The sequence below is a fragment of the Leucopleurus acutus genome (assembly GCF_964270905.1).
Source record: "Leucopleurus acutus genome assembly, chromosome: 12".
In the NCBI taxonomy this organism is placed as follows: Eukaryota; Metazoa; Chordata; class Mammalia; order Artiodactyla; family Delphinidae; genus Leucopleurus; species Leucopleurus acutus.
The window spans coordinates 88897711-88925325 of NC_139154.1; the positions used below are offsets into that span (position 1 = coordinate 88897711).

Here is a 27615-nt window from a genome sequence, read left to right on the forward strand (position 1 = left end):
CAGGGAAGCGTAGAGCTTGCCCAGCAGGATTTCCGTTCTGTGTGTGCTGCCCTCAAAATGTCTACAGGCTCAGATGGGGAGGGACTCTCTTGGGTCCTGCTGGCTACAAGCACAACCAGAGGCAGACGGTGAGGAGGCCCAGGCTGGACGTCCTCACAGCGTTGACATGAGTGAACCGGGGCCCGGGGTCTGAGCCAGAGCAGGGGCTGCACTCTTGGTGGGAGCATGCGGCTAGAGCTGCTGGCCGGGCAGAGGGCGGGGAGCTGAGGTTCGGGCTGGTGGAGGCATGCCCGCGCGGGGAGGGCCTGGGCTCACAGGACCTCGGAGGTCGGTAGGGAGAGGAGGAAGTGAGATCCGCCTGCTCTGGTGCGGGAGGTTTGGACCCTGCCCTCATCGAGCTCCCTGTCTGATGGAGGAGACATAACCCTATTCTCAAGGAGCCCCGAGGCCCGCAGGGAGATCAGTCCCGGTCTTCGGGAAGCCCTGCCCTGATGGGGTCTGCTGGGGGCTTGGGGAAAAAGCAATTTTGCATCGTGCTTTTCTCTGAGATCGTTGATCCGATCTGGCTGGCTCAGGAGATCCTTCCCTCACTCTGTCTTGCACATCTCCTGTGCAGGACTTGGGAGGACCGGGCATCTTGGGGCTGATCCAGGAGGCTGTGGGTTCCAGATCCAGTGGTTTTCCAGATAGTTCTGGCTGGGCTCTTGTCCCCTCGCCCCTTCCCCAGTGCAGATAGGAGAGAGATGAGGGATGAGAAGGAGGGATGAGAAGTCTGGCAGAACTTGGACTTTGCTGGCTCGTGTTTGTGCGGCCCGTGTCTCTAGGCCGCCCGTATTGTTCCCCCCATCATGCAGCCCCTATCGCTGTGCTCACCAGCTCTGGCTGTGGACCCAGCAGAAGGCTCCTCCCCAGCTCCAAAGGCTCTCTTGCCACATTCGGCTTCTGTTTAAGTCCCTCCCGTCTCCTTGCTCAGTTGCCTCTTCTCTGCTGAAGAACCTTCTCACCATCGTCCGCCAGTTTCTGGGATGAGCTGCCACACACTAGAAAAAGATACCCCAGACTTTCCTGATGCTTGTGCCATTGGCTGACAACCACGGCCAAGCATTTCTCAGGTTTCTAGAAATGTTTCAGTGTCTGTCAAGAGTGGCCAGTTCTAGAGACGATCTGAAATGGATGTATGAGGCAGAACTGTCCACTTGGCCCTCTAGGCCTTGTAGGTGGGCCCCTGTCTCTGGGAGTAGGGAGATGCCTGGCCCCCTGGACTCTTCTCTGTGGCGGGGGGCTGGGATGAGATCAGCTCTCGCATGGCAACCCCACAGTGTATTCTTGGTCTGTGTGGCTGTCTTTGTGTAGATTTTAGAGCCGTAGTCTGGGGATGGTGGCAGCGTGGGTGTGTGCGGTGTGTGTGCACATGAGTGTGCGTGAGAAGTGGGGTGGGGGCTGGGAGCAGATATCTGGGAGCAAGCGTAGTGGTGGTGCTGCAAGCATCGTGGCCTTGACACCTAACTTGCTGAGGGCAGGCTGGGGGTGTCCTCCGAGAGGGGCACAGAGGTGTTTCCTTCCGTCTAGTGCTCTGCTTGAGATAAAGGATATATTCATTTTTCTCTGATTATAAACATATGTCCATTATATAAAGTTTGGAAAATATAGAAAAATAATGAACAGATAGGTGTGGCCTCCAGCCAGGAGCACGCTGTGAATGAACTGCTCCCAACGTGGCCTCCTCTGTCCTTCCCTTCCCCCCAGGCTGCACTCTCTGTCTCTGATTCTGCCTCTGAGTATGAATCAGGCTCTATGTTTACGTTTCAAACAAACTTGGGGTCTTTGTCGACTAGTCTGCTAGTTCTTGGTGTTCTGATGAGGAAAATGGGAAGAGAAGCAGTGCAGGAACGCACCCAGAGTGGGCTTCCCACCATTTCCTGGGGGGTCCTGAGGCTCACGTAGAGGTGGCACCCCCTGCCCATCCCACGCATCACCGACCTTCAGGTCAAGGGTGACGCTTGCCTATCATTCTGAGAGATCACCCCGGGTAGGGGTCTCCTCTTGAAGTCAGGCCGTGGGGTGGAGAACGTGTGTGTGTTGAGGAGGGATAAAGGGGAAGAGCGCTCTCGGGAAGTCTTCCCTCTGGCTGACAGAGAGAGGAGGGCTATGTTGCAGATCCAGATGAGATGAACAGAGTGATAGCAAAGCAGTGAATGCTTGCTTAGCAAGGACACCAGGATCTTGGACTCTGGGCCCTACAAGGTCAGCGTGGGCTAAGTCATCAGGAAAGCTTCTCCCGGGGGCTGGCGAGAGGGGTTAGAACAGCAGAGGGGAGAGGAGGCCTTTCCTGGTGGGCAGAGGAGCTGGGGCAAAGGCTTGGTGGTGGGAGGTGTGTGTGTGTGTGTGTGTGTGTGTGTGTGTGTGTGTGTGTGTGTGTGTGTCTGATGGGCCTGGGAGGCTGTAGGGGAAACTCAGGCTAGCGTGCAGGAGGCATCAGAAGGCCTGCTCCCCACACCCGTGGGGTGGGGTGCTGGGGCCAGCTGCTCCCCGGCTCCCAGCTTGGGCTAATTTTGAGCCACCTGCTCCGGTTTTAGTCTCTGGGACGCCGTGAAGGTGGGAACGTGCTCCCAGAACTGGAGCGGCAAATTATGTCCAAATCCCAAAGGGGAACATGTAATTTCGGAAGCTGGCCCAGACCTTTGGAGCACTATGTTTAGCTTTATTTTTTCTCCCTCTTGCACTGGTGAACTGCCGGTTTCCCTCTCACCTTTCTAAAAACGAACTGTATTAAAAATAACAATAAGGCTTCTGTGAGGTTCAGGAGGAGAACAAGAGGGGCAGAGCTACTGCCTGGCTGGGCCAGTCTCTGGGCAGCTGGGGGCTTCACGTGGAGTTCATCTGGTCGATTCCAAGGGCTCGGCCTCCTGGGGAGTCTCCCAGAGCCCCCTGCCCCAGACTCAAAGGAAGAGAGGGTCCCGCTGGTCTGCTCATCCCTCCACCATATCCCCCAAGCCTGCCTTCCTGGACCGTTTGCTCTCTCTTAAACTGGCAGTGCTGCTTTATTTCTCTACCCTTCACACTTGCTGTCTCCTCTGCCTAGAAGGCATCTCCTGGCCTCATCCACCTGGACTGGTACTCGTCCACCCACAGCTCCATCACCTCCTCTGGCACTATTGTAGTGGCCCCTGAAAAAGTCACCCTACCTTCAGTCCTGACCCCAACAAGGCCCTCCTGGACCCTGCACCCTATACATTATGGATTCACTGTACTAGGAGATTGCAGGCAAGGATCTGATGCCAGAAAAGAATGCAGCAAGGTTTCTGTAGTATAGGGGTGGCGTGTTTATGAGACTCTTAAAGCTCCCCTGGTTTGGGGGAAGCCACATGATGCCCTGCTTTTTGTCCTTGAGGACAGAAGACTCAGAAACCTGCATTGGTTTAGGAATAGTGCCCAAGCAGGGGTTGGTGTGACTCAGTTGTTAGAAGAAACCACCAGGGATGATGGGGAGCTTGGAGTATGTCTGAGGTCAGGAAGTTTGAAAGGCAGGGAGGGCATGTGAGCGTGGCATGGAGTCAGTGGTGCCCAGGGCAGTGAGAAAGCAGGCATGAGACAGGTATTGGCTGAGCCCCTCCCACGTGCCTCACCTTGTCCTAGGTGTGCATGGCCTTCACGTCATCCATACTCGCTGCTGCTCTGTGACAACACACGGCTTTGTTCCCATTCTCCAGCTGGAGATGCTGACTCAGAGAGGTCAGGGGGCTTGTCCAAGGTCACGTAGCTGGTAAAGCAATGAGGCCGGGATTCGGAGCCACACTTGTCCAACTCCAAAGCACACGTTTCTCGCACAACTTTTGCAGCCTGTCGCTAACCAGCGTGTTTAATTTGTAGCTTGCAGACGGTCTGTCGGGCTTCACCCCCACTAACATGGCGTCTTCTCCATCCAGTCGTCATGTATGTATTGTTTACCTATTTGTGGGCACCTTGATTTTCCCGGGGGGGCTGAGTGGGGGTAAGGAGTTAGGAAGGGAACAGAGGAGGTGGGGATGGGAGGGGAAGAAAGGAGTTTTCTGAGCCCTGGCAGAAAACAGTTACCTGTCCTGTGCGGTGATGGAGGGGTAGGGAGAAGGCTGAGGGAAGATTTGCAGAAACAGACATCCCTGAATTATCTCTCGGTGCATCCTGGGATTTACCTTAATCCTGTTTCCCTGCGTGGGGTAGCATGGGCCAGTGGAAACAGGGAAGTCTCTAGACCCTGACCGCTGGGATGTGGGACACAAGAGGCCTCTGTGGGCAAAGGCAGATTGATTTTCTCTACTCCTCCCAGAGGCATGAAACGTGTGTGACTGCGGAAACCTGGCTGTCCCCAGCAGATTCTGAGAGCTCTGCTGGGGCCCACAGTTCACTCCTGCATTTGCCAGGAGGGATACTTCTGTCCTCCTGGGCTGATTCCTTAGGTATTATCTTTATGGGTCGAGGGTCCTTCAACATGCACTCATGAAGTCAAGGGGAGCCCCAGACTTGTAGGGGGGACATAAGAGATAGGACTTGCTGAAAGTTAAACTCCATTCATGGTGCCAAGAGGAGGCATTGCTGTGTTGGGTGTTTTATGGCTTCTAGGCAGAGGCACTCTACATTTTACATGTTTTCTGATTTAGCTGTTGTAGAAAATATAGAAAACACAAAAAAGTGTAAGGCAGAAAGTTAAAACCACCTGTGTTCCTACCAGTTGGAGATAAGCACTGTTAAGACTTTGATGTGCCTACATTTTTAGATCTCTCTTATGCACATGTGCGTACTTTTATGTTTTTACAAAATCAAGATCATATTGTACTTTTTAAAAAATCTGCATTTTCTTGTACTTAAAATGTATTATAAATGTTTTTCCATGTCTTTATATTCTTTAAAAAATGGTTGCATGTCATGCTGTTGTATGGACATCCATAAACTATTCCCCTATCATTGGACATTTCATTTCTTAATTTCCACTATTGTCTTATTTTTTGTCCCTCAGAGGAGTTATTTTTAGTTTACTTTAAATAGGTCTAGTCCATTTCTTGTTAAGTTATTCCTAGGCATTTTATAGTGTTTGTTGCTGTCTGAATGGAATATCTTTTTTTTTCTTATGACTTTGTATAACTAGCTATTGCTAGAATATAGAAAAACAATATTTTTGTATATTTACTTTGAAACAGACTCTTTGTTAAGTACCTTTATTGCTTCTGACAGTGGTTAATTGATTCGGTTGAGTTTTTCAGGTAGATAAGATTGTCTTCTTCAAACAATAATAAACATGTCATTTTCTAATAGTTATACCTTATTGCTTTTTCCAGAATGACATTTGCTAATGGAGTTGCTAGTGAGCAAACTTATTTAGTTACTGATTCTAATGAGAAGGTCTCTGTCATTTTTCCATTATGATAATGATTGGTAGTTTCGGATAGATATTCTTGATTTTGTCAGGTTGTGTCCTGTATTATTAGTTTATTAATAACTTAAAAATTAGATATGGAAGTTTAATATTGGGCTGGCCAGAAAGTTCGTTCGGGTTTTCCCATCACATCTTATGGCCAACTGATATTATCCAATGGCATTTGGCATTTATCAAGATGATCATTTTGTTTTCCATTGTCCATTACATATATATATATTTTATACACACACACACACACACACACACACACACACACTCATATATATGTATGTATAATTGTCCTGCATTCCTGGGGTAAACCCAAATGGGTCAATTGGTCATGGTATTATAGTTGACTACAATTGAAGTCCTCTTATGCAGTCCATCAAGATAGGTAGTTGGTTGGCTAATTAAAGTCGGTTAAATAGGGACTCATTAAAAGTCAAATATAAGTACCACGAACATTTCTTTTTAGTCATATCCATGTATCTTCATTTGACAATCATTTGACATGTGCCAAGACCTCTTTGAATTTGGATCTGCTATTCAAATGTCATGTTGCCTTTCCAGTATAAACCACATTCATAATGCATTAGCTGTGATTTTTCCTTTAGGTTTATTAAAGTTTGATGAGCTCTTAATGATAGCTGCAAAAGACTCTGAACATGGAGTTTTTTTTAACACTTCAGATCCCCCTCACCTTTTTGTCCACCTCACTCATACTTAATTTTCATAATTAAAAAAAAATCAACATTAAGTTCATTTTCATAGATAAAATGCCCTTTCTTTTTAAATTCAAATTTTATATATTTTTATAACATTTACTTATTGATCTAATTACTGTATTAGTACAACTGGCATAAACAGATTTGGGAACAAACAATTAACTCTTGGTAAACATACAGCTCATCTGCTGGGAGCTGCAGTGGATAAATTAGATTAGCTGCAGGCTTGCATCTGCTCGGGACCTTAGATCGTTAGCAGAGAGAATGGGTAGCATTTGTTAATCCTGGTTAAGGGGAAGTTTGTAAGGGTAACATCTAGCATATATTACTGAGTTAGATTTGTTATTATTTATATGGGATTTTTGCATCTTTATTAACAAGTGTTACTTTTAGGTTGTCTTTGTTAGGTTTTGATATCAAGGTTATAATAGTTTTATAAAATATTTTTTGAAGTGTACTCTCATTTCCTGTGCTCTTGAACAGTCTCTGTGGCAGGAGAATGATTGTTTAAAGGTTTGAAAATACATGAGAGCCATTCTTTATGAATATGAATTATGCAAGTTGAAAATTACATGATATAAACATTTTAATAGTCTTGTTTCATGTATAAAATGTGTAATACTGTGAATCAATCTACATTTAAAAAATGATTAACAGTCATGAAATTTAAAAGGTGGTGGCCAAATGAATTGTATTTATGGTTTAGCTGGTAAACAGGATACCCATCATCTTTTTTTGAAAATGGTGTTATGTGATGTGAGTTTTGAATTTTAGAAGATCTTCAGGAATGCATACCTTATACAATTGTATAAGATGCATCTGCTCTGTACTCATTTGTAAGACTGGGCCGGGCACCATTTTTGGGAGGGGATTCTTTGATCATTTTCTACTTCTTCAATCAATTTAGTGCCTTAGATGTCTTCAGATATTGCTTATAACATTAGTAGAGATTTATACATATTACTATAATAAAAGAAAATCCTTCTGTATCTGTTCTGTTTTTTATCCTCATTTCTAATTTTGTAATTTATGTTTATTGTTTTTTTTTTTTAACTTCATTAGGCTTAATAGCATTTCATCAGTTTTATGGTTGTTTTTCATCCAAAGAACCAGCTCTTTAAATTTGTTTGATTCTTCTGTGTACTTTTTTTCCGTGTTTTTTTTTTTTTTTTTTTTTTTTGGCGGTACGCGGGCCTCTCACCGCTGTGGCCTCTCCCGCCGCGGAGCACAGACTCCGGACACGCAGGCCCAGTGGCCATGGCTCACGGGTGCAGCCGCTCTGCGGCATGAGGGATCCTCCCGGATCGGGACACGAATCCGCGTCCTCCACACCGGCAGGTGGACTCCCAACAACCGCGCCGCCACCAGGGAAGCCCTTCTGTGTACTTTTAATTTCTTTTTCTTTTTTATTATTTCCTTTTCTTGTCTGATTGCACTGACTGGGACCACAAGTTTAATATTCCATGTAACTGATAATAGTATTCTTATCTGCTCTAATTTAAAATGGAATATATTTTTTTGAATTTTATTTTATTTATTTATTTTATACAGCAGGTTCTTATTAGTTATCTATTTTATATATATTAGTGTATATATTTCAGTCCTAATCTCCCAATTCATCCCACCACCACCACCTCCCTCACCCCCCCCCCCCGCCACGTTCCTCCCTTGGTGTCCATGTTTGTTCTCTACATCTGTGTCTCTATTTCTGCCCTGCAAACCGGTTCATCTGTACCATTTTTCTGGATTCCACATGTATGCGTTAATATACAATATTTGTTTTTCTCTTTCTGACTTACTTCACTCTGTATGACAGTCTCTAGGTCCATCCACATCTCTACAAATGACCCAATTTCATTCCTTTTCATGGCTGAGTAATGTTCCATTGTATATATGTACCACATCTTCTTTATCCATAAAATAGAATATTTTTATGTTCCACCACTGAGTATGAAATTTATCAGGTGAGTGATTACTAGCTAGCTAGGAGTTTTTAATCATGAATGATGTTAAATTTTATTCAGTGTTCTTTATGGATCTGTTGAGGTGATCATATGATTTTTCTCCTTTAATCTGTTAATATGGTGAATTACATTAATAGATTTTTTTTTTTAGATGTTGGGGGTAGGAGGTTATTAATTTACTTATTTATTTTTGCTGTACTGGGTCTTCGTTTCTGTGCGAGGGCTTTCTCTAGTTGTGGCAAGCGGGGGCCGCTCTTCATCACGGTGCGCGGGCCTCTCACTATCGCGGCCTCTTTTGTTGTGGAGCACAGGCTCCAGACGCGCAGGCTCAGTGGTTGTGGCTCACGGGCCTAGTCGCTCCGCAGCATGTGGGATCCTCCCAGACCAGGGCTCGAACCCGTGTCCCCCACATTAGCGGCAGATTCTCAACCACTGCGCCACCAGGGAAGCCCCCATTAATAGATTTTTTAAAATGCTGAAACAACTTTGCAGTTCTGAAACTATCTATCCTGGTCATGTTACATTGTCTTTTTTCTGCATTGTTGGGTTCAGTTTGCAAATGTTTACTTTAGGAATTTTTTTGCATCAATCTTTATGAGTGATAATGGCCTGGAGTTTCTTTTTCTGATACTGTTCTTTTCAGGTTTTGGTATCTAGGTAATATTAATCTTATAAAATGACTTGGGGCATATTTTCTCTTTTTCTAGTCTCTGAATAAATGATAAAAGCTTGAAATTATCTGTTGCCTGAAGGTTTGGTAGATTCATTTGTAAAACTGTCTAGACTTAGCATTCTTCTTGGGGATATTTAAAACTGCTGATAAAAATTTTAAAAATGTTTATAGGACCTTTGAGATTTTCTGTTTCTACGTGAGTCGTTTTTGGTGATTTATATTTTATAGGAATTTATCCATTTCTTGCTAAAAATTATTGACATAGTGTTTTTCATAATAACCTCTTACTGTTTTGAAAACTTTTCTTCTTCTATTTATGTTCCCTTTCATTCCTAAGGTTATATTTTATTATTCTTGCCAAAATTTGTCAGATCTGTAAAAGTCTTTTCAGAGAACCAATTTTTATGTCTGTTGATTTAGCTCTATTGTTTCCGTGTTTTCTAGTTTCTAGTTCTTTTCTTTATTATCTTCTTCCTTCGAGTTTTAGAGAGCTTGTTATATTTTTAACCTCTTAAGAGCTATGCCTAGTTCATCAACTTTCAAACTTTCCTCTTTTCTAATGTAAGCATTTAAGGCTATAGAATTCCCTCGAAGTACTGCTTTATGCATCCCACAGGTTTTGGTAAGTGGTATTTTTGTTGTTTTTTAGTCCTGAGTGTTTTCTGATTTCTGTCATATTTCTTTTTGACACCTGAATTGTTTAAAAGTATGTTTTAGAAATTCCTAACTTATGTTTTAAGTTATCTTTTTATCGGTTTCTAGCTTAACAGTACAATGGTTCAGAGAATGTGGTCTGTGTGCAGTATTTCTTGACACTTGCTTTATGGCCTAGTACAGGGTCAATTTATGTAATGATCTTGTGTGTGCTTGAAAAGAATGTGTATTCTCCCAATGTGTTTTACATATAGCATGTCCATTTAGATCAGACTTGTTAACTGTGTTATTCAAATCTATTTTCTTGTGATTTTGTTTTGTGTGGTTTATCAATTTTTGAGATATTAAAACATCCTGCTTTGATGTGATGTTTGTTCTTCCTTGTTATTTCTGCCTACTTTTCCTTTATATATCTGAGGCTGTGTTATTAGGCACAAACAACTGTAGATTTCTTATATCTTCCTAGAGGATTGAATCTTTTAATGATACGTAGTAAACCCCCACTCCTTACCTTTTAAAATCTCTACTAATGAGTTTTGCCTTAAAGTCTGTTTTGTCTCATGTTAACATAGCTATACCATATTCTCTTGCTTGATGTTTTCCTAGTATATCTTTTTCTTTTTCCTTTCAACTTTTCTGTGATTTTATGTTTTAGGTGTCTCTCTGATGAACAGCAAATAGATGGAGTCTGGTTTTTTTTAATACATGCTGACATAAGCTCTTAATTAGAGAGTTGGACAGTCTAATATATTAATTGTGTCTTACTGATATATTTGGATTTATTTCTGCCATTTTATTCTACTGTCCAGCCCTTTTCTTTTTTTCCTCTTTTTAAAATTTTTTTGGATTGAAAGATTCACCTGCCCCCACCCCCTGCCCCCGTCTTTTCATTCCTTTTTCCCTTTTCAGTTTCAAAGCTATACATTGTTTCTATTCCTTCAGGGATTAGTATAGAAACTTTAACATGTATATTCAATTTAGTAAAGTCTAAATTTAATTGGTATTTATAGCCTCCTCCAAAATATTACAAGGAACTTTGGCTGCTTTAATTCCAGTCACTTACCAATTTACAAACTTTTGTTCAATATTTTAGCTCTACCTCTATAAATGACACTTTTAAAGCAATATTATTTTTTAAGTAATTGATTTTTCTTTTAGCTATGCCCACGTTGACTGTTTTGTTTTGTAGACCAGTCTTCCTTCTCCTGAGATCATCTTTATTCCTGAAGTAGAGCCTATAGAAATTCCTGTAATTGGGATCAATTCATTATAAACATTCTCACTTATTTTTTCTATTAAAAAAATTTTTTTTATTGCAGTATAGTTGCTTTACAACGTTGTGTTAGTTTCTGCTGTACAGCAAAGTGAATCAGTTATATATATACATGTGTCCCCTCTTTTTTAGATTTCCTTCCCATTTAGGTCACCATAGAGCTTTGAGTAGAGTTCCCTGTGCTGTATAGTAGGTTCTCGTTAGTTGTCTGTTTTATATATAGTAGTGTGTATATGTCAATCCCAATCTCCCAATTCATCCCACCCCCCTTCCCCCTTTGATATCCATAAATTTGTTCTCTACATCTGTGTCTCTATTTCTGCTTTGCAAATAAGTTCATATGTACCATGTTTCTAGCAGTATTATATGATACTTGTTTTTCTCTTTCTGACTTACTTCACTCTGTATGAAAATCTCTAGGTCTATCCACATCTCTGCAAATGACACTATTTCATTCCTTTTATGGCTGAATAATATTCCATTGTATAAATGTACCACATCTTTTTTTTTAAGGTATGTACATTTTTTATTTAGACATAATGTTATTTCACACGTAATATACTACAACATAGTGTAAACATAACTTTTATATGCATTTGGAGACCAAAAACTTCACGTGACTCTCTTTATTATGATATTTGGTTTATAGAGATGGTCTGGAACCAAACTCGCAATATGTTCATATGCCTGGATTTAGAAAGAGAATGTTCTATTGTTTCACTAGTTTGTTCATCATTTCTGAAAGGTTACCTTAGGATGCAAATAACCCATTAATTCAGTCAATCAAACATTATTTATTAAACACCAAATATACACAGGTACCATTCTGGGCATGAAATACTAAAGTGTGTAAAACAGAGTCTATGGCTTCAATGAGGCTTCAGTCTCTTGGGATTTCAAGAAGTGATAGCACTAAGAAGGTGGTAAAATGTGGAAACGCCATTCAGAGTGAGTGAGGGGGTTGCTTTAACTAAGGTAGTCACTTTGCCGTTACATTTTGATTGTTACTTGAATGATGAGTAGGAGGCAGATATGTGGATAAGGAAAAGCTGATGTCAAAATCCTGAGATGGAAAGGAGCTGACTGTCTAAGAGGCAGAAAAGCCAACATGGCTCGGAGTAGGGAACGAAGGGGAGAGTGGGGAGCAGGGGAATGAGTGCACGGGCACTTCAAGGACAGTGGATTTTTTTTCTGGTTATAAAGAGAAGGCCTTGGGTGACTTTAAACTGAGGTATGGCCGGGTCTGAATCACACTTTACAAAGTCCACTTTGGCTTCTGTATGCAGGATGGACTATAAAGGAGGCAAGAGTTCTCAGGAGCACCTGACGTCCCTACTTAAAGATATGTTCTTCTAGAAGACCAATTTAGAGGCTGTTGCCATAGTTGGGGTAAAAAATGATAGTTGAACAGTATTAGTGGCAGGATATGTTTTAGAGATAGAACTTGTAGATCCTACCGATGAATTAGATGAATTAGAAGAAATCAAGGATGGTTCTTTAAGTTTGAAGCCTGAGCAACTGGATGGAGAGGATGATACCATAACTGAGATTGGGAAAATCTCAGTTTCAGGAGGGCAGGCAGAGAAATTCAAAGCTCTATTTTGTCCAGTCCAGTTTAAGATGCCTGTTAGACTTCAAAAAGATATATCCAAGAAGGCAGTTGGATATCTGCAGTAAGAAATGTCAGTTGAGTTGTTCAGTGCTTTGCATTTCAATCTCATTCCCGCCACTCAGAAGCTAGGTATCTTTGGTTGACTTAGTTAACTTTCTGAGCTTCTATTCCTTCATTTAAAATTGGCATAATGATAATAAATAAAGTAATATTTAATCCCAAATCTCCCGAATCCTAGTCCAAGACTCTTCACTCCACGATTCCCTTATTCTCCAGCTACTCATTTGCTGCCATTGTTTGGACATTCTTAGATCGTGTAACAGTCGGCAATGTCGTCACTTTGTTTAATTTTTTTCCAATTTTTTCCCACGTCTTCTTTATCCATTCCTCTGTTGATGGACATTTTGCTTCCATGTCCTGGCTGTTGTAAATAGTGCTGCAGTGAACATTGGCGTGCATGTATCTTTTTTTTTTTTTTTTTTTTTTTTTTTTTTGCGGTACGCGGGCCTCTCACTGCTGCGGCCTCTCCCGTTGCGGAGCACAGGCTCTGGACGCTCAGGCTCAGCGGCTCCGCAGCATGTGGGATCGTCCCGGACCGGGGTACGAACCCGTGACCCCTGCATCGGCAGGCGGACTCTCAACCACTGCGCCACCAGGGAAGCCCCATGTATCTTTTTGAATTACGGTTTTCTCCGGGTATATGCCCAGGAGTGGGATTACTGGGTCATATGGTAGTTCTATTTTTAGTTTTTTGAGCGCCTCTATACTGTTCTCCATAGTGGCTGTATCAATTCACATTCCCACCAATAGTGTCGGAGGGCTCCCTTTTCTCCACACCCTCTCCAGCATTTATTGTTTGTAGATTTTTTGATGATGGCCATTCCTATTGCCCGGCAGGTGCGTGAGGGGCAGCCCCAGTGTGTGTGTGTGTGTGTGTGTGTGTGTGTGGCTTTCCAGGTGTTTGGCAGCAGGCGTGTCTCACTTTTTAATTATTGTTTGAAAATATTTTTATTTCACTCTTATTTTAGAAATACTAGTTTCACTGACACTTATCTCCAGTCATCTCTTTGAAGATACTATCTCACTAATCTCACTACCTTCTGGCTTCCATTGTGCTGTTGTCTTCCTAAATCTGAGGACTGTTTTTTTGCCTTTTTACTTTTAATTAGTTCTGGATGGTCAACCATTATCTCTTCAAATATTACATATTCCCCATTCTCTCGTTTCCTTCTAAAATCCTGATTAGATCTTCAATGGACCTGCTCTATTCTCCATGTCGGTTCAACTTTCTTTCGTATTTCGTGTTTCTTTGTGTTACACACTGGCTAATTTCTGAAGATTTGTCTTCTAGTTCACTAAGTCTTGTTTCTAAAGGTTATGTAACCCTGTCTATTGAGTTTCTAGTCCTAAGTATTAATATTTTTATCTCTAAAAGTTCTCTTTTTTTCCAAATCTTCTTGTTTATTTTTGAAAGTATCTTGTTCTTTTGCCATATTGTTAATGCCTTTATTTTTTAAACAGTTTTTTTCTTCAAAGTCCTATTTCTGTTAATTCTGCTTTCTGTTGTCCTGACAGGTCTGATCTGCAGTTGGTGTTTCTAGCTGACTCTCACTCATGGTGCCTTGTTTCTTATGTGTTTCACTATTTTCAATTGTGAACTCATGTTCCTTGGAACTTTATCTGAGAGTTCTTTGAGGCCTGGATGAAAGTCACATTCTTTCAGAGAGGACAGATGTTTGCTTTTGTCAGATGCCTGGAAACGCTACAGACTCAGATTCACTTAAAACTAAATGTTTGGCTGGGGCTTTTTGGGCCCCACCGTTAGTTTGCATTTTGGCTCCTTCTTTCTCTGGATTTTTGATTTTTCATTTGCCTCCAAGGATCTTCTTTACATTCCTATCAGCTCAGTCATGCATTTAAAAAGAATTTTCAAGATATCTTATTAATTAATTTAGGTGTTCTTACTTGGAGGGTTTCTCTGGTCCTCTAGTTTGCCACTTTGCTGGAAATCAGTGTCTTTGTTATAGTTTTCAATTTGACAGTCGTGATGTCTTCCTGCAGATTCTAGTTCCTTCAGGACCACATGCTCTCACTTCTTGTTTATGGGATCCTCCTGAGACTTCCTGTGACCATAAATTGGTCCTTTGTTTTCTTTCGTTTTTACTCAACCCTTTAACAGGACACTTGTCTTAGTCCTCGTATTGTCCCCCTTCTTTTGAACCTTAATCTTTTCTTTCTGTCCTCACAGAGGGAAGTCCTTGCTTGTCAAGAACCAGGAGCTCCAATGGCTCTTGCGTTAGTGCATAGGCCCCCTTCTAATCTCAAACTCAGGTAAAAGGAAGAAGGAAACAGTCTAAGGTTGTTGTAAATTTACCTTGCCAGTTAGGAATCCAGCAGGGTGGGAGAATTAAGAAGGAAAACAGGATCAGAGGCTTTTCTGCTGGGCTGAAGAGTTTGTTTTCTATGTTTGTTGGGGCAGTCAGATGCTGGCTGGCTAGGTCCGAGCCACAGTTCTTGCCTATGGAACCCTATATAGGAGTTTCTTAAATAAAGGAGAGCTGGCTCCAGGCAGGGGTGTTAGTCTAGGGAAGTTTCTACAGTCTTGGCTGTGTGGACCCTCAACCTTGTGAGCTCAGACACCTGATGGGTCAACTTTCTTAGGGCTAGATGCATATTTTTCAAGTTTCTAGACCAAGGTTACCAATGTATGAGTTTACAGTGAGAAATACTTCTGCCTGGGGGATGAGATCTTGGATAGTGGTCCAGCCTGTGGTCTCTCTATAGGCTCAGCAGTTGGGAAGCCAAGTTGTGACTGGAGATGAGTGAAGAATCAGAACGAGGAGAGAGGAGTTCTGGGATTTGAAATTGAGTATCAGCTGTCCAAAACGGACTGATACCTCCATCTCCAAAGAAAGGGACAGCTTTAGTCCCTAACCCTGGGATCCTGCCTCTGATGATGCTGGTGTGAACAGTCAACTCTAACTCCTCTTCTCTTACATTTCCAGGACTGATCAGTTCCTTTGTTTCCTGACATAGCCTTTCTCTAGATGTATTAGTACAATTTACCCACTTACGGTTAAGGCTCAGTGTAGAAGCTGCCTTTCCCTTTGAGATGACTTTGCCTCTCCTTGCTCTGAACCCCTCTGCATTGAGTTCATGGTCTGATTCTCCGAGGGCAGCCCTGTTTCTCTTAATTCCAAGTTTTGGGGGGAATGCTTCACTGCAGCTTATGGGTACCGACAACAATTAATCAAAAGACTTGGAAGCAAAGGTTTTCTGAGCAAAGGAATCAATGACAGGGTGTGTCTCCCAAGTGAGGAAGTATTTCCAGAAGGTGCCCAAGGCAATTTGTCTCAGTGCACCGTGCTTGCACCTCTGGCCTTGAGAGTTTCAGGGGCAGTGTTTTCACCTTAATAACATGAATGGTTTTTACCTGTACTTTTGTACATATCAGATGTGCTAACGAGGAAGGTACTTATCTTCTCCTTAAAGCAGGTTTCCTAAGGACATGTATTTGGCACTATTGGTTTAGCAAGAATTATTGTATGCGCTTGAAAGTAACAAAACTGTACTTCTTTAAAAATATCTCTGGTTCAGATGTGTTGCCAGTGCAGCCTGGCCTCCCCCCACTCCCATTAGTTCTGATTAGGGAGGTTTGATGCCTGTCACCGTGTGTAATCTGGACCTTCCTTTGTGAGTCATTCCTTCTCTCATTTTCTCAGAGCAAATACAAATCGCCCATCCAATGACAAGTGAAGGCACAGGGGAGGCAAGGGGAGGGAAATCAGAGCCGAAATCTGTTAGCTATTTGGAGTAATTGGTTATTTGCTGTGTTTGCTGGTTGGGAAGCAGAGCACATACTTTACGGTCTCTCCTGTTACGGGGGCTGGAGTCACCCGCCGATATTGGATCCTCGTTGCCGGAGCCCTTGGCTCCGGGCGCCTTTCCCCTGCTTGGCATTCCTGTGGTCTCCTCGGGGGTGCACCCCTCCTCCCTCGATGCGCACTGCAGGGGGGACAGCCCAGGGTGAGACTTGTCTGGCGAACTCCAGGGCCTCATCAGGGAGGAAGAGGCCCCAGCCCCCACCTAGCAGCCCTCCCTGCCTCTGCCCTGTACTCCCCTCTTCCCAAGAGGTCTTTCCCCTGGTCCACGAGGAAGAAGCTTCTTCTCTTCCCAGAGGGAAATTCTCGGCTTTCCTTGAAAATCTACAGGACAGGAAGTTCTCTCTGAGGTCTAATTTAATGCCTTCCTACCCCTGATGGTCCTGTCATCATCCCTGTCCCCTCCCGTTCCCCAGCCTGGGTCAAAACAGTGCTTGGAACTTGGTTCAGCTCTCACTGCTGAGTACAGGTTCCCCCTGACGATGCTCAGTGGAGCTTATCAACCTGCCCAGTGACGTGAGCACCTCTCTTACGTTCACGGAGGCATGGGAAACCAGCCTGAATTAGCAGCAAGTTCAAAATATAGAATATTTGAAAAGTAATATGACTTTGTGTATGAAAACTCACACAGTAACTAGAAAGTAGGTTGACTTTGGCACATAGTAGGCTCCCCCAAAATACCTCTAAAATTGAATTTAAGATAGCTAAGATTAGTGTCTGTAGTTTGATGAATGCTTCTGCAGCCCTGGGAAGGCCTTCAAAAATAGTTTTTCTCTTAAGTAGATGGCTGGAACTCCTGTCAAACAAAACTGTCTACATAAGCAGAACGAAGGTAAGGCAAGTTTTCACCCAGGCCCTACTGGAATCATCACAGATTTTGAGTAGCAATGTCTCATTGCTTTCTTCATAGGTTTGAACACTCTTCTTTCATTCACCCTGCTGGATAGATTCCATGCGTTTGGACTTTCTGCATGGGTTATGGGGTCATGCTGTCCTCAGAGGACCAAGTCATGGGGCCCCCATACATACCTTAGGCTTCTGAGTTTGGAAGAGATTTTCCACAGGTCCCCCACCTCACTTGGGCCCTCCATCTGGATCAGGCCAGTAGTCAAACTGTCAGGTCCCGACCCTTCTCTGCTCACCATCTGCCAGATTTCAGGCACACTGATTCACGGGGCCTTTTGGAAGCAATTCAGCGTTTTGGTTAAAGGTCTTCCTTTTCCTCCCACCTCTGCTGGTCCAGCTGGAAGTCAGAGCAAACAGAGTAGTGATCCCTTCCACAGACATGGACGCAGAACTGCAGGGAGTGTCCACACGAGACTGAAAGCCCAGTGTTCCACTCGTGGGAATAATTAAGTGGGTTTTTTTTTGTCATTAGTGTGTAGAGTTCTGCTGAATCAACACGGTAGCTGACTGTGGGTGTAAGTCTGTGTGGTTTGGGGGGGCATGAAACTTTTAGTATGCATGGGGTGGGGTAGGTTCAGAGTCGGGGCGTTGCACGTCTAGGGGTTTGTCTGGTTTACATGGAGGTGTGAGTACTTGTATGTTATGTCTGTGTTTGTATTGATGTGTGTGTGAGCAAACAGACTCAGTTTTTAAATCTCAAGACATTAATTAAAGAACTAGAGAATCATCACGTCATTATTCCAGTTCTGCAGATATTGAGCTATGGGTCAGAAGCACTGGGGGCCAACCTGATGATGTTGACAACATCAACAAGAGCATTTATCATGGTAAACTTTATACGTCACAAAATATCTTCACAGACACCAACTCGAAGCCCATACTAATCCCAGTGTTGGGTTCTAATCTTACGATCTTGATGATGCTGATTGGTGCTAAGACAGAAATTACTTTCAACACGGTCTAGGATGGCTACCTTCTGGTTGACATAGGCAATGAAGGCCTGCTTAAAATTAGTTTTAAAAAATGGAGGTGGGTGTATATTTCCCTAGAGTGACTCCAAGGTTTAACATTGTAACCTTGGTGATAAAGGAATTTGACCATGAACTTTTCTCTTTGATTCAAGAGTTCATCCTGGGGAGAGAACACAAGCGATACTCCCTGCCTTCCCCAACTTTCCTAACTTCACAGAAAGTCAGGCTTGGAATGATTGTTGTCAATTTCGCCATCCATATTCATGAACTGCGTCGGGCTTACTGAATGAAAACGGGAGATTAAATGGTCTGAATGTGCCGTGCTGATTTGGGTCTTCGGAGGGATTAGGGTGCCCATTAGAGTGGATCAAGCCCGGAGAAGCATGTCTTTGTTACACGGCTCCGGTTGCTCAGGAACTGAATGTTGGCTATTAGCTGAAATTGGAGAGGCCGCCAGTCCGTGCCTTGATCAGACTGACTTGCTTGGCTGGCTGAATGGTGAGGGACCTTGAACCCTGGGCACGGGGAAATAAAGCTTTAATGGCCAGACTTCTCGCTGAAGCCTGAGGTGACACTTCAACCATCCAGCCATTTGCATTTGTTTCTCCTCTTTGTCGTGTTCCAAGACTAGATGCTTAGCTGTTGCACAGTGAGGTCAAGGGCACACTTCCAATTAGAGAGTGTGTACGACCATCTCCCTTTTGGAGCTTTGGGTCATCGGATTCCACTAACACCAGAGGGTGGCTTGGCTTTGGCACATCTGGGATAAGACGTGGGAGGACCGCCCTGTTTCTGTGGGGCTCATTCTCGCGGGGGGCTAACTTATTCCTGGGCTTCTTGAGGAAGGGAAGGAAGAAGTGGGCATGGAGTAACCCCATCAGAAGCCAGGCTAGTGAAAGAGCAGGAATGATATTTTCAAGTCACACATCTGTGAGCGTGTTGAAAATATGACTTTATTTTTCTGTAATTCAACTTAATCTCTCTTTCGAGCTCACGTTTTTCCTGGCAGAAAAGTCCTGGTAACTTCAACCATTTAGGTTTAAGCTTTAGTTAGTTTTGGATTTTTCTTTCTTGTCCTCACGCCTGGGAGGCAGCTGAATTCTGGGTTGGGCTTCCATAAGGTCATGACCTCCACAGGAAGGGACCCCCGGTCACTAGTGTGTGCGCACCCTGGATCTATTGGGCGCACAGACCAAACAGACCATAGCTCATTATGTCGACCAGAAGGCCCTTTCAGGTGGCCCGGCTCTCTCTCTCTCGACTACCTTTCGAGCCTTTCTGGGGAGCACGGTACAAGTTGGCAGCTCCTTTGTGACACTCCGGGGTCTACAGGAAATGAGGAGGACTCCCTCAGGCTCTCTGTCCCATGACACCCATGCAGCCGTCTTCTGTCAAATGCCATATGCCCCAAATTCTCTGGCAATTTCCGGATGGCTGCTGCTCACCGGATGTCCAAGGTTACAGAGGGGTCTATGCCATGTACACTTCGGGGCTGACCTGTGGCGGAGGGTGTGGGGCTGCCTTACCAGAAACCCTCACAGACTCTGGTTCTTGCTTCCTCTCCCACTCTACTCTTTCATCTCTGTAAATAGCGGGAGAAGGGCTGGAAAGAACATCCTCTTAAACCTCTTTTTTAAATGGCATATTATCTGCTTTAGGAAATTTAAAAGCCAGGGATCCTGCCTCCCCACCCCCCTGCTGTCTAGGCATTCATATATCCGTTAGATATTGACTGGCCTCCAAAAATGCGCCAGGCAGTGTTCTAAGGATTGGATGGAGGTATCGCGTTAAAAAAGGCAAACATCTGTGCCATCATGGGACACAATAAACAAGTACCTAAATAAAATATATGGAGTGTCTGATGGTGATAATTGCTAGGGAGAAAAAGCAAGGAAGGGGGAATGAGAATTGCTGGGAGGGGGATAGTGATTTAAAATATGGTGAATAAGGAGGGGAAAACAGATCGTAGTTAGTCAAGACTTGAAGGAGGTGATGAAGTGACCCAGGGGAGGAATAGAGTTCCTGCCGTGGGAGGAGCATGAAGGCTCTGGAGATGTTCGCGGACTGGGAAGGCCACCGGGGTGGGAGCGGCGTGAGTGAGGAAGCAATGGAAGGACGTGAGGTCGGGGAGGTGTGAGGACCTGATCATGAGAGACTTTAGCTTGCTGTTGCTGTAAGGGCTTTGGCCTTATTCCAAGCGAGTTGGCCAATCACTGGATTTGCACAGAGAGGCGATGTGTTCCGATGTGTGTGGCTGTCGTATTGAGAATAGATTTGGGGGCAAGGGTGAAGGCAGGGAGGCCAGTTAGAAGACTGGTGCAATTCAGAATGAGAGAAAATATTTGCAAACAAAGCAACTGACAAAGGATTAATCTCCAAAATTTACAAGCAGCTCATGCAGCTCAATATTAAAAAAACAAACAACCCAATCCAAAAATGGGCAGAAGACCTAAATAGCCATTTCTCCAAAGAAGATATACAGACTGCCAACAAACACATGAAAGAATGCTCAACATCACTAATCATTAGAGAAATGCAAATCAAAACTGCAATGAGGTATCATCTCACACTGGTCAGAATGGCCATCATCAAAAAATCTACAAACAATCAATGCTGGAGAGGGTGTGGAGAAAAGGGAACCCTCTTGCACTGTTGGTGGGAATGTAAATTGATACAGCCACTATGGAGAACAGTATGGAGATTCCTTAAAAAACTAAAAATAGAACTACCCTACGATCCAGCAATCCCACTACTGGGCATATACCCTGAGAAAACCATAATTCAAGAAGAGTCATGCACCACAATGTTCATTGCCGCTCTATTTACAATAGCCAGGACGTGGAAGCAACCTAAGTGTCCATCGACAGATGAATGGATAAAGAAGATGTGGCACATATATACAATGGAATACTACTCAGCCATAAAAAGAAATGAGGGCTTCCCTGGTGGCGCAGTGGTTGACAGTCCGCCTGCCGATGCAGGGGACGCGGGTTCGTGCCCCGGTCCGGGAGGATCCCACATGCCACGGAGCCACTGGGCCCGTGAGCCATGGCCGCTGAGCCTGCGCGTCCGGAGCCTGTGCTCCGCGACAGGAGAGGCCACATCCGTGAGAGGCCCGTGTACTGCAAAAAAAAAAAAAAAAAAATTAAAAAAAATAAAAAATAAAAAAAAATAAAAAAAAAAAGAAATGAAATTGAGTTATTTGTAGTGAGGTGGATGGACCTAGAGTCTGTCATACAGAGTGAAGTAAGTCAGAAAGAGAAAAACAAATACCGTATGCTAACACATATATATGGAATCTAAAAAAACCAAAACAAAACAAAAAAAGTTCTGAAGAACCTAGGGGCCGGACAGGAATAAAGACACAGAGGTAGAGAATGGACTTGAGGATACGGGGAGGGGGAAGGGTAAGCTGGGACAAAGTGAGAGAGTGGCACGGACGTATATACACTACCAAATGTAAAATAGATAGCTAGTGGGAAGCAGCCGCATAGCACAGGGAGATCAGCTCGGTGCTTTGTGACCACCTAGAGGGGTGGGATAGGGAGGGTGGGAGGGAGGGAGACGCAAGAGGGAGGAGATATGGGGATATATGTATACATATAGCTGATTCACTTTGTTATAAAGCAGAAACTGACACACCATTGTAGAGCAATTATACTCCAATAAAGATGTTTTAAAAAAAAACAAAACCCCCAAAACAATCCAGATGATGGGGACCAGGCCCGTGGCGATAGGGGAGAATCGGTCTGATTCTGAGTAGGTACTGAAGGTGGCGCCAACAGGATTCGCCGATGGATGGAATGTGGGGCATGAGGAAGAGTCCAAAGTGACGTCGGGGGTTTTGACGTGAGCATCTGGAAGGAAGGAGTTGCAGTTGCTTATAAGAGGAAGACTGTGGAAGGAGCAGGTGGGCGGGTGGGAGGTGTGATTAGGAATTGGATTCTGGAGATGGCACATTCGAGAAGCTTATCAGATGTCCAGTCGGAGATGTTCAACAGGCAGCTGGAGGTCAGAGGAGTCATGCAGGTTGGAGAGAGCTGCACGTGGGGTTCCTCAGTGTATATGTTATTTAAAGACATCAGACTCGAGGGGAACCCCAAGGGAGTAAGAGTGGATGGGGAGGAGAAGGGGTCTGAGCCTGGAGCCCCAGGCCACTCAGATGATCAAAGCACAGGTGACAAGGAGGAATCAGCAGAGACTGGGAAGGCGTGACCAGTAGGGTGGGAGGACCACAACCGTGATGCTCTGTAAGGCAAGGGGGATGTTTCAAAGACAGGAAGTGACTGCCTCTATCAAATACTGCTCTTGGTTGATTTTTGAGGCCTGAGTCCTCGGTGACCTTGACAGGCAAGTTTCGGTGGAGCAGAGAGAATGGAAAGACAAGAATTAGAGACAAGTGTAGACAACTCTAGACGTTTTTCTGCAAAAGGAAGAAAGAAAGTAGGTGGGAGCCAAAAGTGCGGTTTGAGGGTTTTCTTTTTAAATGATGGGGGACTAGTGTCACATGTTTGAACGCCGATGGGAATGATCCAGTAGAGAGGGAGGCGTGATGACACAGGAGAGGGGGAAGGGGATCACGTCCTTGAATGGGTCAGAGGGCATGAGTGCAGGGGTGGCCTTGGGTCGGGGTGCAAGCAGAGCACCTTTTTAACAGGAGGGAGGGTGGGTGTGGTGCCGGTGCTGGTGGGCTTGCAGGGGGTGAGGTCTCTTCTGATTGCTTCTGTTCTAAGAGAAAGAGGAAGCAGGGTCACTGGCCCAGAGTGACGACAGGGAGGAGGTGTTAGAGGGCTGAGAGCAAAGGAGAAGGTGTGGAATGCTCGTGTCTGGCGGGGGGAGAGCAGAGGACCAGGGAGTTGAGATGGAGTGGATGACAGCAGTGGACCCACTTGAGGCTGTGACGTGAACTTGGAGTGAGACCAGCCTCTGGATTGCTATTGTTCAGCCACATTGGATGTGATGGGGAAGAGCTGGGTTTAAACCTAGGTTTGATTGGCCAGAAATACAATGGAGCAAGAGAGGGCCAAGGAAATTTAGAAGTGGGGAAGGGCAAAGAGGCCAAATATAAACTAGCTAGGATGTAAATTATGATTCTGCTGCATGTGTCATTTCTGTCAAGAATGAGGACGAGTAGAAGAGGACTTACCTACGGGATGCAGGGAGAAAAGGGGGACTGAAATCACTGAGCAGCTGGCTAGCTGGGGTTACCAGGGGTTAGGAAAGTCACCAGCCCTGCTCCTCACCAGTGTGTCTGCTTAAGGAGAACCAGCCATAGAAATCACCTGGAACTTGGAGGGAGGAGGAAACTACAGCTGAGAGTTCTCGGGCAGAGTTGAGTGTGGTAAGACTTAAGTCCTGTTTGGTGGTCAATTGCTAGTTCTTTTAAAAAAAAAAAAACCCAAAAAATCTTAACTCTAATTTCCTTAAAATAAATACCTGAGATTTCTGCTTTTGTTCTTCTGTTAGAGGTTATATGCTTGTATTTTATCATCTGTTCTTTTTTATTTTAACACTTTTTTTTGCAATAATCCACAAAAATACAAGCCCCTATTTAAAGCATACAATTCAGTGGCATTTAGTTTATCAACAGAGTTATGCAACCATCATCCATCATCAACTTTAGAATATATTCATCATTCCAAAAAGAAATCCTGTACCCCAAGAGCAGTTGTCCCCCATTTCCTCCCAACCACTAATCTATTTTTTGTCTCTATTGGTTTGCTTATTCTGGACATTTCATGTAAATGAAATCATGCCATGTGATCTTTTGTGACCACATATGAACTTCTTTCATTTAGCATAATGTTTCCAAGGTTCATCCAAGTTGTAACATGTATCAGTTCTTCACTGCTTTTCATTATCAAATAGTGTGCCATCGTATGGGTACGTCACATTTTCTTTATCCATTGATGGACATTTGGATTGTTTCTACTTTGGGGCTATTACGAATAATGCTGCTATGAACATTCATGTACAAGTTTTTGTGAGGACCTAAGTTTTCATTTCTCTTGGATATATAATGAGGTGTAGAATTCCTGGGTCATATGGTTATTCTCTGTTTAATCTTTTGAGGAACTGCCAGGCTATTCTCCAAAGTGACCGCAACATGTTACATTTCCGCCAGAAGTAGATGAGGGTCTCAGTTTCTCCACATCTTTACCAACATTTGTTATTATCTGACTTTTTGGTTATAGCCATCCTAGTGGTGTGAGATGTTCTCTCATTGTGGTTTTGATTTGCATTTCCTTGATGGCTAAGGATGTTAAGCATCTTTTCATGTGCTTATTGGCCATTTGTGTATCTTCTTTCAAGGAATGTCTGTTTTAATCCATGGCTCATTTTTATTGCGTTATTCATCTTTTTATTATTGAATTGTGTGAGTTCTCTATATATTCTGGTTACAAATCCCTTATCAGATACACATGGGCAAATATTTTCTCCTGTTCAGTGAATTACCTTTTCATTTTCTTGGTGGTGTGTTTTGAAGTATCCTCCTATTGTTCTTTATTTTTAAAATCTTTCATTTTTAAAATTATGTAAGGAATACATGCATACAATGAAAAATAAGAAAACTTTGAGTGATACACAAGAATAAAAGGAATAAACAAAACATCTGTAATCTTATCATTCACAGATAATTGCTGTGAACATTTGGGGTTTGATCCTTTAATTAAAAAGAATTCTCATTATTCAGTTTTTAACCTGTTGTAAATCTCATCCATTGTGAATAACTTTCCATGTCAATAAACATTTCTACAACATCATTTTTTTTTATGTTGTACAACATTTAATCACATGGATGTACAGTTTACCCCAAAAGTTCCTTATTGTCAGATGCTTAAGTTGTTTTTCCGTGTTATAAATGTAGTTAAATCTCTATGCATATCTATAAATACTTTCTTTGAATAGATTTCTAGAATGGGAGTGATGGGTCAAAATGTAGGCACATTTTTGGGGCTGTAGAAACATGCAGCCAGATTTCCTTCTGGAAAGATTGTGGCCAACTACGCTCCTGCTGGCAGTCTGTGAGAGAGCCAGCCCTTGGCCAGAAGCTAACCTGGTCCACACAAAAAAGCAATACTATTGTCAGTAGCACCGTGCTAGGCACTGTTCTGTGCACTTTATACATACGACTCATTTATTCCTCACGATAACTCTGTCAAATTGGTATTAGTGTTTTTCCATTTTACAGACAAGGTAACTGAGGCATAAAGAAGTTAAGTTTTGCCCAAGGTCACACAGCTAGGAGTGGCAGGATTTGAACCCTGAGGCAGACTCCCTTCTGGGAGAAAGCCTGGTACTGTTAAGTACAAGGCTGGCTATTGCTTGAAGATAGTCTTTACAATGCTAAGAAAGTTTCCTTTTACTCTTAACTCATGAGAGCTTCATTTAGAAATAACTAAAAATTTTATAACAATTTTATAACCCCTCACACTCCCTTCTTTTTTGCCTATATTGATCAGGGGTTGGTAAGCTGCTTCTCAAATGGCCAGATAGTAAATACTTTAGGTTTGGGGGACATAAGGTCTCTGTCACAACTACTCAGCTCTGCTGTTGTAGTTAAGAGGCAGCCACAGACAATACGTAAATTACAAAACCAGGTGGCTGGCTACCAGGCCATAGTTTGCAAATTTCTGTTGTAGATGATTATTTGGGTTTTCTCTCCTTGCTTATTGATACTGAGCCACTCCTGCATTCTGGAATAATCCAGTCTGACCATGCAAAATCTACTGCTGCAATCTATTTGTTAGTATTTTATTTAGGACCTTTATATCTCTGTTCAGGAATAGGATTGATGTGTGTGTGTGTGTGTGTGTGTGTGTGTGTCCCCTGGTCAGGCTTCACAAAATGAAAGGGAGAGACTTCATTTTTTTTCTATACTGTGGAACAAAGAATGATCTATTCTTTGAGAGACTGATAGAACCTGCCTCCAAAGAAACCATCTTGGCCTGATGTCTTTTTTGGAGGTAGTTCTTTGAGATCTCTTCCACTTTCAGGAAGTGATCTCTTCATGTTTTCTATTACTTTTGAATTAATTTTGGCAATTTATATATATTTTTAGAAAGTTACCTACTTCATCTAGATTTTCCAGGGTTTTTCCATTGATTTGGCTGTAGCAAATCTCTTAATATTTTTATTCGCTCCATGATATCGTTTTTTTTTTTTTTTTTTTTCCTGCGGTACACGGGCCTCTCACCGTTGTGGCCTCTCCCGTTGCGGAGCACAGGCTCCGGACACGCAGGCTCAGCGGCCATAGCTCACGGGCCCAGCCGCTCCGCGGCATGTGGGATCTTCCCGGACCGGGGCACGAACCCGTGTCCCCTGTATCGGCAAGAGGACTCTTAACCTCTGAGCCACCAGGGAAGCCCCATAATATCTTTTTATTTGATCTTTCTTATTCCTAATGGTGTGCCTACTTTTTAACATTAGATTTGGTAAATAATCTAATGTTTATTTTTTTGGTCTTTTGAAAGTTTTCTCTGGAATTGAATTATCAGTTGTAATATTCTCCATAATTCTACTCATCATTTTCAAATTATCTTCCTACTTTGCTCTAACTTCTTATCAGGTTATTTATTTTCATTCTTTTTGTATAAAAGCAAGAATATTTAAGACTAAATTTTCTTTTGAGTACAGACTTGGCTACCGAGTTTTAAGGCATAGCCCTCTTACTCTTGGTATTTTCTAAGGATCTATGATTTTAGTTTTGGTTTCTCCTTTGACTCAGAAGGGTTTTAAGAATACATCTTTAAATTTCTAAAAGGTTGGAATTTTTGAGTTTCTCATTAGTTTCTAGTTTTATTATTGAGGTCAGAGAGTGTGACTGGTAATGGGTTTATTCCTTGGACTTTATTGACATTGGCTACGTGGCTTTTAATTTTTTCTAAGTGCTCCAATGGTGCTGGAAAAGAAGGTGTAAGTTCTGTTTTTAGATTACATGATGTTTGTGTATTTAAATGGCACTGTTAATCATATTACTCAGAATCTCTGTCTCCATATTCTTTTTTTAAAAAAATTTACTTGGTTTTTCAAGACTGAGGGAAATGTAATGTCTTTCCCACAGCTATCGTGTTCCTGTCATTTCCTTGTACAAAACACACAGATTGTTGCCTTTTTATGCCTGACTCTGAGCCTGAGTCATAAACTCAGATCTTTAAGTATCTGAGCTGGGAAAGAAAAGAAAGACTTAAGAGGAATCAAACAGCTAACTTGAATTCCATTCTAACCATTCCTACTTCTGTGTACATATTTGCCTGTGTGTTAGCGTGTGTACTTTGGGGGGATATATGTGTGTTTCAGCATATACATCTCCTTGGGCATGATTGTGTAAATATGTTCTTTTGTGTGTCCGTGATTGGGTGAGTTTGATATGTGTGTCTGTGTATGTTTATTCATCCGTGGCATCTTTTTCTTCAAACTGAACTTAAAACATCACGGGCGGTGTCTGCCTTGCTGGCTGTTTTGAGAGTCATTACAACTCAGAAAGCTCTGCTACCCTGTATCTTAACCCATCTGAACCTCTTTTCCCCTTTTTGGCTGCAGAAGATCCTCCTGGTAAGTTGG

At 43.1% G+C, this 27615-nt stretch overlaps 1 protein-coding gene across 9 annotated transcripts in view; it reads left to right on the plus strand.

Moving 5' to 3' along the window:
• DYSF (dysferlin) overlaps window positions 1-27615 on the plus strand; it is a gene marked incomplete at its 5' end in the record, with an annotated part of 221707 nt that overhangs the window by 154446 nt on the left and 39646 nt on the right. For 4 of the 9 annotated variants that reach the window (XM_082852027.1, XM_082852032.1, XM_082852026.1 and 1 more), the window contains one exon: window positions 3871-3933. The exons of the other annotated variants lie outside the window; for them this stretch is intronic. In XM_082852027.1, the coding sequence (XP_082708153.1) occupies window positions 3871-3933 (63 nt within the window). The remainder of the gene's footprint in view (window positions 1-3870; window positions 3934-27615) is intronic. 9 annotated transcript variants of the gene reach the window in all.